Source organism: Lepidochelys kempii, chromosome 9 (assembly GCF_965140265.1).
Source record: "Lepidochelys kempii isolate rLepKem1 chromosome 9, rLepKem1.hap2, whole genome shotgun sequence".
Lineage (NCBI taxonomy): Eukaryota > Metazoa > Chordata > Testudines > Cheloniidae > Lepidochelys > Lepidochelys kempii.
The window spans coordinates 7,900,516-7,918,673 of NC_133264.1; the positions used below are offsets into that span (position 1 = coordinate 7,900,516).

The 18,158-nt window shown below is 49.6% G+C and overlaps 1 protein-coding gene across 5 annotated transcripts in view; it reads left to right on the top strand.

Moving 5' to 3' along the window:
• Positions 1-17,576, top strand: part of AP2M1 (adaptor related protein complex 2 subunit mu 1) — a 42,670-nt gene extending 25,094 nt beyond the window's left edge. For all 5 annotated transcript variants that reach the window (XM_073359184.1, XM_073359185.1, XM_073359187.1 and 2 more), the window contains 9 exons: positions 769-1,034; positions 2,649-2,731; positions 8,355-8,490; positions 8,630-8,771; positions 13,786-13,905; positions 14,533-14,668; positions 15,606-15,703; positions 15,900-16,011; positions 16,448-17,576. In XM_073359184.1, the coding sequence (XP_073215285.1) occupies positions 769-1,034; positions 2,649-2,731; positions 8,355-8,490; positions 8,630-8,771; positions 13,786-13,905; positions 14,533-14,668; positions 15,606-15,703; positions 15,900-16,011; positions 16,448-16,582 (1,228 nt within the window). In that variant the 3' untranslated portion in view covers positions 16,583-17,576. The remainder of the gene's footprint in view (positions 1-768; positions 1,035-2,648; positions 2,732-8,354; positions 8,491-8,629; positions 8,772-13,785; positions 13,906-14,532; positions 14,669-15,605; positions 15,704-15,899; positions 16,012-16,447) is intronic.
• Positions 17,577-18,158: the final 582 nt, after the last annotated feature.

Below are 18,158 nucleotides of genomic sequence, written 5' to 3' on the forward strand. Positions count from 1 at the left end.
ACTGGAAACAAGTAAAATATGCTCTAAATTCTACATTTCACTTACTGGTTTGAGCTTCCTCATTTATGCTTGCTGTGTTCAGAGATTAAGCACATCTGGGAACAATCCCATTCCTGACACGGCCTGCCTCCGTATATCAGGCAAGTGAATCTAGTAGGATTTGATGGATTTTCACAATGGCATGTGATATGACAGCAGTTCCTTTCATGCAGAAGGGGTTGCAATCAACCTAAACATCAAGCAAGTTGTGGGGGGCAGCAGGTGTAGAAGCCAGGCTGCTGTGAAGCTTTAAGGAGTGGAGAATAGGAAGTAACAGGCTGTATATTTAGTCAGAATTGGGTTTCTCTCTACCTAGGCCACAGCCTGCTATGCCTTTTGGCCTCTGACAGTGCTAGCCAATGAGGGAGCACTAGCAAGGTGAATTGAGAGGAAGCCTCTTATTAGGCCAGTTGAGAAACTTCCATCTGGAGGCAGATAAGAATTGGTGTTGAGCTGTAGTCCAAAGCTTCTTAGAGGTGCAGTAGGTTCTCTTTCCTCATCCCCCTCACATAGTATATTGCAGGATTTAACATGTTAACTCTGTTCCTGAACTCTGTTAGACCCCATTAGCTATAATGTCCCAAACACCCTTCCTGATAAGGGCCAGGCAAATGTAGCTGTAGCTTAACAAATGTAGTCCTTAAGCAGCTTGGCTACAGTTTCTGACCAATCTGCAGAGTGCATGTGGAGTTTAATTCTGTTTTTCCGCCTCTTGTGACAACCCTCTAGGCGGAATGCAGTGGATGCCTTCCGTGTCAATGTCATCCACGCACGGCAGCAGGTGCGTTCGCCTGTCACCAACATTGCCCGCACCAGTTTCTTCCATGTCAAGCGTTCCAACATCTGGCTGGCTGCAGTCACCAAGCAGAATGTCAATGCTGCCATGGTCTTTGAATTCCTCTACAAGATGTGCGACGTGATGACTGCCTATTTCGGGAAGATCAGCGAGGAAAACATCAAGAACAATTTTGTGCTGATCTATGAGCTGCTAGATGGTGAGTTACCAGTTAGTTGCCAGGATCCAGTCAGCCATAGCTTACCCCCATCCCAGCGTTGGCTCTGAGTAGCTTCGTGTAGTTTGTATGGGGCAGGGCCATATAGCTTCTAGCTCTGCTTTAAAGTTCCCCTGCATTCTGCCTTCCGGTGTTATCAAGTGTAGGATGATGGAGCTTCCCCATTCTCAAACGCTTAAGCTTGTTAGCTGCTTCTCACTTCAGTAGTGAGATTACCTGTGCTATGGTGGTGATGAGGATGGCATAAACATGTTGAGAAAGTGAAGCAAATCACTGCTTCAGCAACCATCATTGAATCTAATCAAGCTGGCATCCATGCCATGTGCTATTCCTGTCCATGCCATGTGCCCTGTTCCTTACTTGGTGTTCGAGCAAGTCTGGGGAGCTAACACCTCAGCCCTCTCTTCCCACTGAGGTGAGAGTGCAGTTCAGAGCTGCTTCCAATGGCATATTATTGTAGTCTCTTCTATCTGGATGCTCACTGAAACTTTTTTGATGCTCAGTGTATTTTTAAAAAAAATACAAAACTGCTTGGGTCTGTGGAGGCTAAAGGTCTGCACTTGGGCTGATTCTGGGTCCTCATCTTGCCTAATGCCAATACAAATAAAATTATTTCTAATGCCATGACTCTAGATAGCCAGTGTCAGCTGTTTCCTAAAACTGAGCTCCATCTTCCTCCAGACTTGAAATCAAAAGAATAAAACAAGTGTGGGTGTACTAGGATTCAGAGCCTGTCCAAAGGTCACAGTTAGTGCTTGATAAACTCTCTACAGGTTCCTCTTGATGGGGGTGGAGGAGAAGCTGCAGAGCTGTAATTTATTCATTTCTCTTACATGGCAGGCTCTGCCTTTGGTGCTCAAAGCCTGCTCTCTCCTAGCAGAGTGGTAACAGTTCCTGCATGTGCAGTGTCATGCTATATTCACATTACAGGTTTGCCATCCCCGCTGGATTTTGTGTAGGTGGCCCGCTCTCCCCTGGAGGGGCAAAGTGCACTTCTTTCTCTGTAGCTAACAGCTGTTTCTCTCCCCTGCTGGCTCACCCTGCGGTGTCACTACTCTGCTGTTATTTTTTTAGGTTTTGATTTTTATTACATCTTCATGCGAAAATCAAAACCTAAAGAAAATGCTGCAAAGATAGATTATTCTGCTGTTGGATAGACCCTCTTCACTGTCCCTTGGATGTCTCTGGATAGACCCTCTTCAGTGTCCCCTGGATGTCTGTCTTGTCTTGCTAGTATTTAGACCCTGAAGTACAGCGCCGTGAGACCTAGTGAGCTCCTCACTTCCAGATGGACAAACCCTCCCTTGCCCCCAAACTGGCTTGAAAATTCAATTTCCCCCAGACAGTCGCTGCCGTTAGTCCAGCAGGGCTGTGTCTGCTGCAGAGGAGCATTCTGATGCAAGTCTTGGGCTGGTCGTGTCTGCCCTGCTTCAGAGGCTCCAGGCTCTGTGGAGCGGGGTGGGCATCCATGCCCCAGTCCTTTCTCCCTCTAGGAATGTTTACCCGTGGGGACTGCTTGCGTTGGAAGTGACTTACACCCTGCAGCTCTCTTGTCTTGTGAGTTCTTTGAGCTGATTATTCTTTACCCTTCTGTAGAAATCCTGGACTTTGGCTATCCTCAGAACTCTGAGACAGGGGCTCTGAAAACCTTCATCACTCAACAAGGCATCAAGAGCCAGGTAATGAAAGGGATTTGGGATATAGTAGCACTGTCCTGTCCCTGTTCTATCTTGGTATAAAAATCTGTTCAAGGAAGTGTAGGGGTCTCAGCCTCTTGGGGGAGGGATCTATCTAAAGTACACAAACTTTGACCATGGGATCTGAGCTGGTCATGGTATAGGAAGCTGGATAGATTGAGCATAGCGGAGAACCTGAGCAGTGTTTCACTCTGTGCTTACGATGTACTTGCTCCATCTCCTTGTTTCTCTCCCACAAGGGTGGGGACTGAGCTGGGGCAGCTCTTATCACTCCTTTACTTGCAAATGTTCAATAGTTTGATTTCATTGAACTGACTGACAATGAGGCTGACAGGTGGAGATAAACATCCTAAGTCCTAGTAAGTCCTAGTCATAGCCCAATTAGGGAGAGAACTTGTTCATATCCCTCTGCTAGAGCAGGATGGCTCCGACTCCTGCTCCAATCTACTCTCCAGTTCTCAGTGTCTCAAGCCATGGGGCTCTCACCTTCACCTGGGTGACCTTTTTTGCAACCTGATGAGTCTTGCTGTTAATCTCCCTTATTCTTAGTTACATGGCCTTGCCCTCACAGATTTAGATGCTGCTTTGTTTAGCTTTTGTACAATGGTAGCACCTAAAAAGTCCCAAATGAAGCGTGCTAGGTAGTGTACAGACACCAGGCAGTGTCTGCCCCAAAGAGCTTAAATCTAGATAGGAAAGAAAAAGTGTGAACACTTGATAGAAGATCCTCCATGTGCCTGAAAAGGAGGGCTGGGTGTTAAAGGAGGGAAGCTTAATCCCCATGAAGGAGGGTGTATTCCCTTGCCGTTCAGTGCTTTTTGGACTGTACAGCCTGAAGTAGAACTAAGAATTGGGCTTGTTTGAACTCATTGGGAAGGCATTGCTTGTGAGATCTTACTGATGCACTCAACTCCACAGAGATGGTCATGAAATCCACCTGCTATGGAGTAGGAGTTGGCCATGAGGCAGAAGGGCCAAGTGGGGTGAGAATTCTGCAGTTGCAGTTCACGTTGGACCCTGTGGAATTGCTGGAGGCACAGCAGTCATTCAGCTTCGGTTCCGAATGGCCATGCCCATAGCAGGCCAACTATACACTCCATCCAGTTTTGGCAAAAGCCATGCAATTCAGAGTGGAGAATATCACTTCTCCTCACCTGCTCTGCATAGGCAGAGTTGGAAGAAGGGAAGGGACTCAAGTCCTAAACCTGCATTAGTGAGCAGTCTGAATCTTGTTAATCTGAGTTTATCCAGGGCTGCAGTCCAACTACCTTCATCTGCACTAACTTTCCCAGTAACTGCTTTTTTTAAACCAGAAATCCCAGCAGTGGCCTCGCCCTTGGCCAGCCCAGAGCCCCACTCACATTCCGTCTTGCACAAACTGCTGACTTGTACTCCAGCAGGAAGTGTCAGGCCAGATGTGAAGTCTCTGGAAAGGCTGCTCTTCCAGGCTTCCTCACTCCCTCCTGATCACTCCAGCCTGCTGCAATCTGACATGCCAGGCAGTCAGTGCCCAATCTGGCTGAGTCAGCTCCAGTGCCTAGGAAGACTTAAAACTAACCATCTCCGTCACTTCCTTCCTTGATATTTTTTTTTTTTAAACACTGCTCTTCATTCTGTTTTTAGCAAATCTTCATGCTGGTAGGCAATAAGCTGCCACATACAGCTCAGGCTCCATCACCATCATACATAGCTCATTCCACAGCTGGCCAAAGAGCCAGATGTGCTGTTATCCCTGTAAGAGTAGTTTTAGACTACAGGTCCTAGCAATGGTCCATCTTGAACCAAATAATTCTGCTTTGCATGCTGGGATTCTGTCAATGGGCTTCACCCACCTATTAAAAACAAGAGCAGATTTGGTCTGCAGCTGGCCTTGTACCTACAAGGCCCTCAGATTGTTCTGCTTGAGAGTCCTACCATATTTCCAGGACTTCATCGTGCACTCTGCATCTCTATCGAAGAACGCAAATTTTGCTTGGAATCCAGACTTCTGTGTCCAAGGACTTTAACTGCTTGTAACCGTTGAGACTAAACCTGCAAAAGCACGTACATGGGGCAACGCTAGGTGGCTTGCCTGCCCTGTTTGTGACACAGACATTTTTAGGCCTCAATCCAGCTGTAGTATGTAAAAGGCTACTCTACACAAAGCATCCTTCAGTTCCAAATAGTCTGACTTATGACACTTTCCAAATAGGTTTGAACTCTGCTTCCTTTGACCAGGGTGCCCTATGCGGCCTGAGCACCTCCTCTTCTTCCCCCACCAGCCCCACAGAGGATCTCGGCTGCGCTCAAGGCCTGCGGGGCTGGGGAGGCAGGAGCTGTGGGAGGCTGCTTTGGGGGAGGAGGCTTGGGTGTCATCCCCCCTGCTTCCCCTCCTCCTCCTCCCCCCCCCCTCCCAGCACTCACCAGTGGCAGGAAGTGGAGTGATCTGGCCCCAGCCCACTCTGCTTCTCCCCAGCCTTGTTGCTCAGGGGCGGGGGAAGGACCACCCACTGCAGTGACTGGGAGGTGGCGGAGTGGGCTGGGGCTGGGTTGCTCTGCTTCCCGTCACTGCTGGTGAGTGTGGGGTCACTGGGGGAAGAGGTGGAATAGGGGTGGGCAGAGGGAAAAAGGCAGGGCGGAGGGAGTTGTCCCAGGTCCCACACCCCGCTAGGAATGTCCTTTCCCCTTGCAGTGGGCACAGCCCGCCTGGGGCTGGCCGGGGGATAGGGCTGGCCACCGGAGCTGGTGCTGCCTCAGACATCATGAATTTTGGGGCAATTTGGTGCCCCAAATTTCATGGTGCCCTACACAGCTGTGTATTCTGCCTATGCCTAGAAATGGCCCTGCCTTTGACACATTGACCCCTTACCACATCCATAGGAAGGTCTTGTACTGTCCAAAATGCACATTGCCTTCTTGGAAGGGCTGGTAACAACTGGACACAAATGTATCCTGGAAATGGTGGTTCTGACCAGCTATTGCTTTATAGCTTCTCAAAGCAGTTCCCAGAGGGTGCTGGAAAGGGTGTCATGTCTCTCTGAAGCTCATGACAGACATTAGTGTGTCCCTTCCGGTCAATATTGTGTACCCACATAAGGGGTAGTCTGTCTTCTAGGGATACCCGGCACTAGAACAGGGTACAGATTGCATCGATCTCCCTTGGAAGAAGCTTGCTCTGTAGCTTGGCTCATCCTCCCTTTCATGAAAAACTAAACGCTCAGCTTTTGAAATCTTTACATAATGGCCCTGCTTCTGGGCAGAAAAAGGGAGGCCAGTTTGCCATCTCTACACCCCCTATTATAAATAGGAACTAATTCTAGGAAAAAATCACACACCACATTCCAAAAAGTGTGCCCTATTTGAACTTTCTACTGCAATTCCAATCCATCAGCATCTCCCTTACTTCTCACTTATTAGCAAAGTTCTGGACTTTCTGCAGCTATAGGAATTCTATAGCTACAAAATGTCTGGTAATCCCCACTCTGAATTGGAAGTCTCTCTGCATTCCAGGGCGCGTGCTGATTAGCACTCCACATGCGTCCCCCAGGAGATGACATGCTGGGCCTGTCTCAGTAGCTGTGTGTTCAAAACAGAATCCTGCAACACCATAATATTCCAAGGATTTAGTGAATACAGTAGCTGTGGGGCTGCCTCAGCAGAGCCAAATACCCTTGAACAGTTGAGGTCGACCACCTCTCCAGCTCCATTCAGTAGAAGTGGTTAGACTTGCCCCATCTGGCTGCTGGACAAAAACAGCCCAACAGAGTGGCTTGAGCAGGAACTCGCCGCAAAGCAACATTCATCCAGTTGAGCAGTGGGCTGAGCTAGAGCCATACGCCCCACTGGCTTTCCCATGTGTGACAGCATTCTGCAAAGTGGCTCTGACTACCCAATCAACCATGACTTGCATCTGATAACCAGTAAATGTTCCACTGGCTGTCTGTGTGGCAGAAACTGGAGCCCCGGGATTCATGTCTGCTCAAGCCTCCCCATTCCTACCACTAGGCCTAAAATTGAAGCAATAGTTTGGCAAAAATATTCAAAGGATTGAAGGATACACATATAAGGAGGTGGTCAGTGGGGTGGGTGAGCGACCGTGGGGTACCCTGCAGGGTATTCGGCAAAGTGCTGTATGGACAGTGTCCTGCAGATCCTGAGCTAGTATCTTGTTTAAGGAAGGCAATAGTCTAATGGCAGCATGAGCACAAAACTGGAGATATTTGTAACCTCGTTAACGAGGAGCCTGGCATAGAACCAAATTCCCTGCTGTTCATGTGTTTGGTTTACAATACTGAGTTCACACACTACCCCCTTGTGGCTACCGCCATAGGGATGTGAGACAAAAGGCTGATGTTGCCCAAAACATAGCCATTTTCCTGTAAGGATTAAAATGGGGCCTAATGGTGAAAATGAAACCTAATGTCTGCATCCACTGCTATGAGACTGTCTTACAGAGTACCCTCCTGCTTCACTCTAAAATCCCCTTTGCGGCTGTGCTGGGGCATGGCAAGTGCCAATGACTTAGACTGAGGGGAGTGCAGAGTCTAGACCCAGTGCAAGGGTGTGTCTTGCTGTGCAAGGCCTGGTGCTCACCCAAGTGAGTGTTCTCCACTCTGCCTGCACTGCTGAGCAGATTTCAGGCTCCTGCCTTGTCCCTGTTCAGTGGTGCCTTGACGGGTCATGTCTGGAAGTAGCTCCTTCAGTGCTGGAGTGCTCCATAGCCTGAGCTTACAGGAAAGCCTTCAACTTGTTTGTGCTTATTAGTTGCCCAGACAGTGACAAACTAACCTACTGTGTTCCCCTCCTGAGGTAGCTCTGAACCTAACCTGCCTCTTTCCTCTTCCTTCCCTTTCCTGCTACTGACCTGCTTGCCTGTTAACTCTGTGTGCACAACACTTGCTGCTATACATCTGCTTCCTCTCGCTCTGCGTCTGACTGGACCTGCCTATAGCACCAGGTAGGCGAACCTGCTGTACGGCCCAGCAAATGCATAATGATGTTAGTAGTGCAGATGAGTTAGTGGGATTAGATCCCAGAGCAGCATTTGTTATACTGACCCGATGTATGTGTAACTTGACATGGAATGGCTGTCCCCAACTTGAATATATTTGGGTGTCTCTTGCCAGTCATTGGAAACTGGTCTGATCCTGGCCTGAGTAAAATACAGTACAAAGCTTGTCAAACTCATGTCTTGTTACATTTGTCTGGTGGCATTATTCTTGGCTAGCCCAGGGTTTGCTGTCAGCCATCATGGCTTGGTAAAGCCTGAACTGCAGTCTAGGTCTAATTTCCCTGTAATTAACCCTTGGTCTAACTATGCGCTACCTGACCTAATGGAAAGAGACCTATCCTTGCTTCCTTATGATGGCAGAGACTAGAGCCAGATGAGTGAGAATAATCAGTCCCTTCCCAGAACAAGGGAACTCTTCATATGGACACTGCACACTAACTTGGCTATTGATACCCAATGGGGTATCATGATGGCACCCTAGATCAAGGCAACAGATGTAGTCTCATGGCCGATTGTGTCTTGCACTGCAAGCAACTTGCTATATATTCAGCTGTAAACTACTATTAATGCTTAATGTTGGGTTTCCAAAGAATTATCATCTTCCCTCTTATTCAGACTAAAGAAGAACAATCGCAGATTACCAGTCAGGTGACTGGTCAGATTGGCTGGAGACGTGAAGGGATCAAGTACCGTCGGAATGAGCTTTTCCTGGATGTGCTGGAGAGTGTGAATCTGTTAATGTCACCACAGGGTACGTGGAAGAGAAGCAGGCTTTTGTCACAGTGGATAGGCCTGGAATCGGCAATCTCCCCAGGGGGCAGGAGTGGAGACTCTGTAGGTAGCAACCTAACCGCCTGGTGCTGCTTCAGTGTGTGTTCTTCTCCACCCAGGTCAGGTTCTCAGTGCCCACGTCTCTGGCAGGGTGGTGATGAAGAGCTATCTGAGTGGAATGCCAGAGTGCAAGTTTGGCATGAATGACAAGATCGTCATTGAGAAACAGGGCAAAGGGACTGCGGATGAAACAGGGAAAAGGTAAGAATGTTAGGGCAGGATTCCTTAGCCAGGGACTTAGCAGTTTTTGATCTGGTAGACAGAGGTGATGTGAGATCGTCCTCATCTCCTTGAGAACTGGATCATTAGATGTCTTTGAATATATTGTATTGACGCTTTTTGCTCTGAAGGTTAAAAGGGGAAAGCTGGCCTGAACGCATCAGCATAGATAATTTTGCTGGCTTGAGAATAATCTGGTTCCAGGAACCAGGGCTGATGTGAACAAGGAGACAACCTGGTGCTAGTTGCACAGAAGCTTTGGTGCCATTAGTCTACACAAGACCATGAGATCAGAATGAGAGTAGCTGGGATCCTGTAGGTCCAGTCATGGCTGTGTCCTACTTGGCTGCAGAGGGAACCAACTACTCTAGTGGCTTTTCGCTCCGACATGCCACTGTGGAGTCGGAGGTCTGTGGGAGGCTTTGATTCCTCCACTTCCTCCCTACAGTTGTTGCCTGCAGGGATCCCCTGGGGAGCTGCTTCCTTCCAGAGTACAGGTTTCAGAGTAACAGCTGTGTTAGTCTGTATTTGCAAAAAGAAAAGGAGAACTTGTGGCACCTTAGAGACTAACCAATTTATTTGAGCATGAGCTTTCGTGAGCTACAGCTCACTTCATCGGATGCATACTGTGGAAAGTGTAGAAGATCTTTTTATACACACACACACACACACACACACACACACACACACACACACAGAAAAAATACCTCCTCCCACCCCACTCTCCTGCTGGTAATAGCTTATCTAAAGTGATCACTCTCCTTACAATGTGTATGATAATCAGGGTGGGCCATTTCCAGCACAAATCCAGGGTTTAACCAGAACGTCTTGGGGGGGGGGGGGGGGGTGGTAGGAAAAAACAAGGGGAAATAGGTTACCTTGCAGAATGACTTAGCCACTCCCAGTCTCTATTCAAGCCTAAGTTAATTGTATCCAATTTGCAAATGAATTCCAATTCAACAGTTTCTCGCTGGAGTCTGGATTTGAAGTTTTTTTTGTTGTAATATCGCGACTTTCATGTCTGTAATCGCGTGACCAGAGAGATTGAAGAGTTCTCCGACTGGTTTATGAATGTTACAATTCTTGACGTCTGATTTGCATCCATTTATTCTTTTACATAGAGACTGTCCAGTTTGACCAATGTACATGGCAGAGGGGCATTGCTGGCACATGATGGCATATATCACATTGGTGGATGTGCAGGTGAACGAGCCTCTGATAGTGTGGCTGATGTTATTAGGCCCTGTGATGGTGTCCCCTGAATACATATGTGGGCACAGTCGGCAACGGGCTTTGTTGCAAGGATAGGTTCCTGGGTTAGTGGTTCTGTTGTGTGGTGTGTGGTCGCTGGTGAGTATTTGCTTCAGGTTGGGAGGCTGTCTGTAGGCAAGGATTGGCCTGTCTCCCAAGATCTGTGAGAGTGTTGGGTCGTCCTTCAGGATAGGTTGTAGATCCTTAATAATGCGTTGGAGGGGTTTTAGTTGGGGTCTGAAGGTGACGGCTAGTGGCGTTGTGTTATTTTCTTTGTTAGGCCTGTCCTGTAGTAGGTGACTTCTGGGAACTCTTCTGGCTCTATCAATCTGTTTCTTCACTTCCGCAGGTGGGTACTGTAGTTGTAAGAATGCTTGATAGAGATCTTGTAGGTATTTGTCTCTGTCTGAGGGGTTGGAGCAAATGCGGTTGAATCGCAGAGCTTGGCTGTAGACAATGGATCGTGTGGTGTGGTCAGGCTGAAAGCTGGAGGCATGTAGGTAGGAATAGCGGTCAGTAGGTTTTCGGTATAGGGTGGTGGTTATGTGACCATCGTTTATTAGCACTGTAGTGTCCAGGAAGTGGATCTCTTGTGTGGACTGGACCACGCTGAGGTTGATGGTGGGATGGAAATTGTTGAAATCATAGTGGAATTCCTCAAGGGCTTCTTTTCCATGGGTCCAGATGATGAAGATGTCATCAATATAGCGCAAGTAGAGTAGGGGCGTTAGGGGACGAGAGCTGAGGAAGCGTTGTTCTAAGTCAGCCGTAAAAATGTTGGCATACTGTGGGGCCATGCGGGTGGGTACATACATGCACGTTGTACGGAGAGTGATCACTTTAGATAAGCTATTACCAGCAGGAGAGTGGGGTGGGAGGAGGTATTTTTTCATGCTTTCTGTGTATAAAAAGATCTTCTACACTTTCCACAGTATGCCTCCGATGAAGTGAGCTGTAGCTCACGAAAGCTTATGCTCAAATAAATTGGTTAGTCTCTAAGGTGCCACAAGTCCTCCTGTTCTTCTTCCAGAGTACTTAATTGTTCAAGCAGCCTGTTCTGGCCAATGCTACATGATCACTAGCACTATATCCTCATGTAGCATGAAGGAGGGAGCACAGGCTAATCTCCTGTTCCATGACTAATGTTGAGGCCAGATCACTGACCTTTGAGCCCTGCTTAGAATGGCCAGTTAGATGACAACTTCCTGTTAATCACTTGGTGGTAAACCTGTCTCTGGGCAGTGTTGAGCAAAGAGCAGGTGATGCTGGAGCTGAAGGCTCCTCCCCCACCCACCCTTGTGGGCTTAGTTCTTGGTGCCAGGTGCTCAGTCAGTTCCCTTGCTCTCATGCTGTAGAGAGAGGCTTGTGCTCTCTCCAGCTTCCCTGCTTGGGATTAGAGTGCTAACTCAGGCGGGGGCTGCCGACAGCACTGAGCAGCTCTGGCCTCCCACTAACCATTTGTTACATTTTCTCTTGTTTTCTGCTGACCCCAGTGAATTGGGAAGGTAGATAATCTGCTTTTGCTGTGTGCGCACACTCTGCTCCCTATCCCTGTCTCTTGCTTTGCGTGACTTGTGCATGTGACTCAAACTTCAGACACTTCTCCTGACAGTTCCTGTGACTGAGCTGCTACCTGCTTACCCTTCAGAACAAGCCAAGGATGAGCACTTCACTGTCCCCTTTAATCCCATCTGTCCGTAGCTGTGTTGTAGATGTGACCCTTGGCAAGGAGCTACTGCTCTGGAAAATCCTCTAGCTCAGCAGTTCTCAACCAGGGGTCTAGGGCCCTCTGGGGGGCCACAAGCAGGTTTCAGATGGTCTGCCAAGCAGGGCCAGCATTAGACTCGCTGGGGCCTACGGCGGAAAGCTGAAGTCCCACCGTATGGGGCAGAAGGCTGGGGCCCTGAGCCCCACCACCCAGGCCTGAAGCCAAAGCCTGAGCAATGTAGCTTCATGGAGGCCCCCTGTGGCATGGGGCCCCAGGCAATTGCTCTGCTTGTTACCCCCTAACACTGGCCCTGGATTTCATATGCTGAAAAACATTTGTTGTGGCACAGGTGGGCCGTGGAGTCTTTGTAGCCTGTTGGTGGGGCCTTAAAAAGAGAGAGGTTGAGAGCCCCTGCTCTATCTAGTAAAGTTCTCTGCATTGGCTGGTAAGTCTCCAGCGCTAGTAGCCAATAGCAGCCATCTCTCTCCAAAGCTCCTTTATTGGCCAGAAGTGTTAAGTGGGGAGACAGGATGGGAGTTTTCAAAGCAGGTTTGGCAGTTGTAACGCTGCCTCTCCAAGGTAGGGAAGCAGGAAGGGAAACTCACCATCTTGGTGATCCAAAAACTGAGCTGTCTCTGGCCACAGCAGCAGTGAGCAGGAGCACTGAATTCTGGTACTGAAGTGCCCAGCAGTGGTAACTGTCTTGAGTTCCAGTGTATGGAGGTTTAAGGCACAAGCAGCTCCGCTTTCGTGTAGAAGCTAAAGTTAGGCAATCCTGAAGTCCCAGCCTCTCCATAATTCTCTGATAGGTAGGACTTTTCAGTTCTGCAAAAGTATTGATTATTGTAATTGGCTAGTCCAGCGATAAAGGCCTTCCATAGATACACAGGAAGGAACCAGGACCTAAAGGTTTCTCTTTCCCTTGGCAAAATAGAAGGGCCTTAGGCTTCTCTGAAGAGGAAGCAGTAGGCAGATCCCACTGAAGAGTGGCCCGTGTCAAGGCTGCAATACAAAGGCTGTGTATAGTAGACACTGACCAGTCAGACTGGAGTCTGCCCTTGTAGCCTCCACCACTGGCTGCTTTAGGATACAGATTATTGCATAAATGAGAAGCAAACTGCCTCCCAGGCTGCCTGTTCTTACACAGCTCCCCCATTAGCCATGAAGGCCTCCCAGCCGCCAGACTCCTGCACTCTGGCATCCTTTCCCTGTCACTTTTGGTGTCTTTGTCCCTTTCACGCATCCCCTCAAAGCTTTTGAGGCAAAGTGTCTCTTGTGTCCTCCGAGGCAGAAATGAGGATTTTCAGAGTGTGTGGAACCCAGTTGCTATCCCAGGCACTCTGGTCATTCCAGGAGCAGCATCTATCCAGCTTCTACAGGTACAATGCCAGAAACTCAATATCTGAACTTAAGACCTATGGCAGGGAAGCATTGTCCTTCACAAGCCAAACTTGTTGTGCTGGCTGGCTCAGTGAGGAAGGGTTGTGGCCCTGGAATGAACCACTGTTAGGTGCATGGAAACATGGCTGGTGACTAGAAAACTTCACAAGGTGGAAATTTGAGAAGAAAGGGACACCCCAGAAGGTCAGAGTGGAATAGCGCTGTGTGCAGGAAAATGCTTCCTTTCCCCTCAGACTTCACTGCAGGGACACGCCTCCTTGGGTGAGGTTGGCTGAGTTTCCCATGGCCCAGTGAAGTGATGTTAGTTGGGCAGACTCCAGCATTGTTGTCCAGCTCACATCATGGGGGGCACCCAGCCGAGGCCTGGGTTCAGGTTTCTCACTTAGGAAAGTGTCCTGAAGGTCTGATATGACTTCAGTGGTTCACTGAGACAAGGAAAGTGTGTGTCTGAGCTGGCAGGTCTGTCTCCCCTGAATCTCTCCTCCCTCCCTGCCTCCCTCACTTCGTGGATACACATGATGGCAAAGTGCTCACATAGAATACTCGCTATGAAATGCAACGTGGGCAGACCTCACGTGCCCCACGACATTCTAGGTGGCCACAAATTGCACTTTAACTTTCTGTCTTGTGCTATAGCGGCAAACAGTCAATCGCCATTGACGACTGCACTTTCCACCAGTGTGTGCGGCTCAGCAAGTTCGACTCGGAGAGGAGCATCAGCTTCATCCCACCTGATGGAGAATTTGAGCTAATGAGGTATGGCCACTGGGAATGCAGGGCTACTGCATCGGTCTCCCTTGCTGCTGCAGGAGTCTCCCTCTGTGCTGCTAGCTTCCAGCTGGCCTCAAGTTCCTTGAGCACTAGTGCATCCTACCCGTCTGGTCCCTCCTTCTCTCCTAGGGGGTTTCACAGGTCTATATGCTAACAAGCTGAGCCTTGCACCTTCTCAGAGGACAATGATCTGCTCAGCTCCTTGTTTTACAGAGGGCACACAGGTTAAGGGCCGAAGCCCAGGGTCATCTCAGCCATTCCCGAAGCAGTGCATACAGATCCCCTAATCTGTAGGGTGCAGCCCTGTTTCCTAGCACTTATAGCAACCTGTATGTGACTGGCTCAGGAGCCAGGAACAGATTCCAAGAATCCAGACTCCTAGTCCTGTATCTTAACCATTGGCCTCTACTTCCCCATCCTGCTTGTGGGGCAGCTCACTTTAAATGGTGTCTCCAGCTAGTGCTCTTAATAAATTGTGGAGCCATCCAGCAGTCTGAGCTTACCTCTAGTACATGGCTGGCCTCCCCATTTTTGGGAGAGCTGCTGCTATTTGAGGCCATAAGGGCCTTCTCCTTTGCAGAGTTTATTGATATATTCGTCCTATCCCTGCAGATACCGAACCACCAAGGACATCATCCTGCCCTTCCGTGTCATTCCCCTGGTGCGGGAGGTGGGCCGCACCAAGCTGGAAGTAAAAGTGGTGATCAAATCCAATTTCAAACCCTCCCTGCTGGCCCAGAAGATAGAGGTAGGACAAAGCCCCATGCAGTTTTGTGCTTTGGAGAGAAGCAGGGGGCTTAGCTGGGACCCCAGTATCCTCTGTGCAAGACTAGAAAGGCTCAGTGTTGGTGCTGCTATTCAGGGAGATAAAGGGCTACGAAGTCAGCTGTGTGCAATCTGCCTGAAAAGTTGCACCTCAGAATTGGGACCGTTCCCTAGGTGCAGGACTGGGCTCACTTTGTGCTCTTCCAGGCACCTGCCCAGCAGCTGTTCGCTGAGCATTCCAGCCACTGTTAATGCTTGTACCCTTCTCACTCACCTGATGCAGTGAGCTATGAGCAGCCCCATTGCTCACTGCAGCCAGAGGTAACCAGGCCAAGTACAGATGTGCAGCAGCAGAGCCTGCTGCCAGGGGGAGCATAATACTGCAGTGCAGAACTCCTGTCTACCTTATCCAGGTGTTCATGGTGTAGATTAATGTAAACCTCTTGGGCTCGCATGCAAACCCGTTCCCCTCATGCATACATCTCTGCAGTGGGGTTTACCCTTCCTGAGGAGGGCTGCTTGTAATACTTGCTGGAAGGCATACTCATGCTTCCCCCCCCTCCAATGCTTCCTCAAGCAGATCTGCCTGCCTGAATTAAAGGGAAAAGGCTTTATCTTGCCCTTCAGTTGGCTCCTTCAGCACCAGCTGGCAGTTTTGGCTCTCAGGGGTTTAAAGCGCTCTCTCCAAGCCCTTGGGTTTCTTTCCCTCTGGGTAGAGTCTCATGCTATAATTCCTGGAGCAGTATCTAGTGTTTCTGCAGTAGCAGCTAGCTTGTGAGCCCTGGAATGGATGGGATAGGGTCAGGGAATACAGGACAAGCTGCCCAGTCATGGCTGTTCTTGAGTTAAGATGAAGCTGCCCACAGACTCTCAACCCCAGCCAGAGTTCTTCCTGCCTCTGCTCACTGACTGTCTTCCAGGTCCGAATCCCAACTCCCCTCAATACCAGTGGAGTGCAAGTCATCTGTATGAAAGGGAAGGCAAAGTACAAGGCCAGCGAGAACGCTATTGTGTGGAAGTAAGTGAGCATGGCAGCTTGGACGCTGCTTGCATTGGGGGAACCACGCTTCCATGCAAATCAGGAGTAACTCCACAACTCTGCTGGGTACTTGGGGCCAGCAGCACCCTGTCTGCATTAGGCCAGACCTCTTTCCCAGAGAAGAGGTGGAATAGCTGGAATCTGAGTCTGACATCTCTGGTCTTTTCTTTTCTAGGATTAAGCGTATGGCTGGAATGAAGGAGTCCCAGATCAGTGCAGAGATTGAACTGCTGCCCACCAATGACAAGAAGAAATGGGCTCGGCCGCCAATCTCCATGAACTTTGAGGTAGGATGACTGCATCCCTCCTCCTCAGATGCAAATCTAGCCTTGTGGGCACTTGGCTGCTGCCACCTGTCCTGCTGGGAGGAACCTCTGCTATGGAAGCGCTCTCCTGCTCAGGCTTGTAGGAGGCCGCTTTGGGAGCCATGGGAGGAGGTCCACAGTTTGTGTTCCTAACTGCAGTTAGGAACACAGTTCCCTGTGTGGCTGTAGCACTCCCTGTGTTTGTGCCTTCAAAGTCACTAGAAATGCCTTCCCTGTTCCTTCCCCCAGGGACCCTCTGGCTTTTGCCATGCCTGGTTTGGAGGAAGATCAGCCCTAGGATTAGGAGTTCTGTGCCAGGCTCATAGCATTGCATCCCATGATCAGGATCCACAGTGCCTGCAGTGTTCTCAGATGCTCTGCTCATACGCTTTCCATTGGTTGTTCCCTCTCTGAACAGGTCCCATTCGCACCCTCTGGGCTGAAGGTGCGTTATCTGAAAGTCTTTGAGCCAAAGCTGAACTACAGTGACCATGATGTGATCAAATGGGTGAGGTACATTGGCAGGAGTGGAATCTATGAGACCAGGTGCTAGCCCCAAGAGGCTGGCGGGTTCCCTCTCTTCCCCAGCCACCCTCCCAGTCTCCTTGGTCTTCAAGTACACTTAAAGAGAGCATCTGTCTGGCACCCTCTGCACACGGACTGGAAGTTAGACCCCTGTGGCTCACCTCGGGAATGGACTCTCTCCTGTCTATGATCTCCGTTACCACCAGAGTGGCAGCTGAAGTTCAGAACCTGACCATGCACAGGAGGAGCATAGCTAGCCTCCTGCTTCCTGTCCCAAGGTGGGGAGGGACTAGTCTAACCACCATCCTCCTAGGATCGTTCTAGGGAACATCCACCATTAAACTCTTCTGTTGGTGTCTCGCTACTCGCATCATATCCTAGTATTTTTGAAGTTCTTGTGCATATGTACTCGTAGAGTAGACCTGAAAACCGTAGACTGGACAAATCTGAGTTGACGCTGACCTGGCTCCTGTACTAGTTATTGCTGTCGTGGTAGACATTGCTGTGCAGTCTGAGGCGCCTAGGTGTGGTGAGCGCGCCAAGCCTCCCCACCTCCCTTTTTTCCCTTGCAAAGTCTTCAGTATCGTGTCCTGCCATGGGAAGGTTTGTGACCAAAAAGGATGAGGGTTTAAGACGCTCTCGCTGGTGTGTATGTGGGTGGCACAGCATTTCACAGCCCATATCAGGTCCTTGGCGCACTTACCCCCACCTGGTGCTGGCTTGAGCCAGAGTCTGCCCTCAGTGGATTGGAAACTCCTCTTCCATCCCAGCGGGTGTGGGCGCAGGTCATCCTTACTCTACCCAGGATGTGAACTACAGGATCCGTCCTTGGCAATCTGAAACATGATGGCCAGTAAGAGCCCCCTGCCCCAGCCCACCCTCCCCACACTTCTACCAAATGCTTCTGGGTCTATAGAAATGCTGCTGCTACCCACAGTCCTCTGCTTCGAATAGTGTGGTCTCCATTTTGTACACGTTGTGATTTGTCCAGTTCTAAACCTAATAAAGTACGTAGAACAGAGGAGGCTGTGAGAGCTGTTGTTACGGGGGCCCTGAAGGATCCGAGCTGGGACACAGGCTTTGACCTGTAAATACTGCCATGTTGCTGGAAATGTCAGGGCTCCCAATAGCTTGAGAGTTTGCCCGGGTGGGACAGGTGAAGAGGGCCAGTGAAGCTCTTGCTTGCCAGTAATGGCAGCACCACTCACCTGGCCACTCACTCCCTGGACTCTCGGGTTGTGACAGAGCTCCCCTGCAGCAGACACCCTCATTTTGCAGGAGCCAGCAGTGCTGCTAACTTCTCAAATGACTCTGCAGAGCAGCATGTGGCAACACCCTGTAGCCCAGTAGTAAATGGGCAGAACCCCTAAATTGATGGGGGTCATTGATCTGGCAGCTTTAGTGGCAACTTTCTTTCAGGCAGAGACCTTTCGCTGACTGGACTTCTGGTAGCTGCAAGTGCTTGAGGCCCATGGAGCCTGTCAAGCTACACCTACCTTCAATGAGAGCCCCTGGAGTCTGCTGCAAGTTCACCTAGACTTAAGAAAAGACTCCGCCTGGCTGAATGACATACAAATGGCCAGCACTGTAGTCCTGTGCTCGTT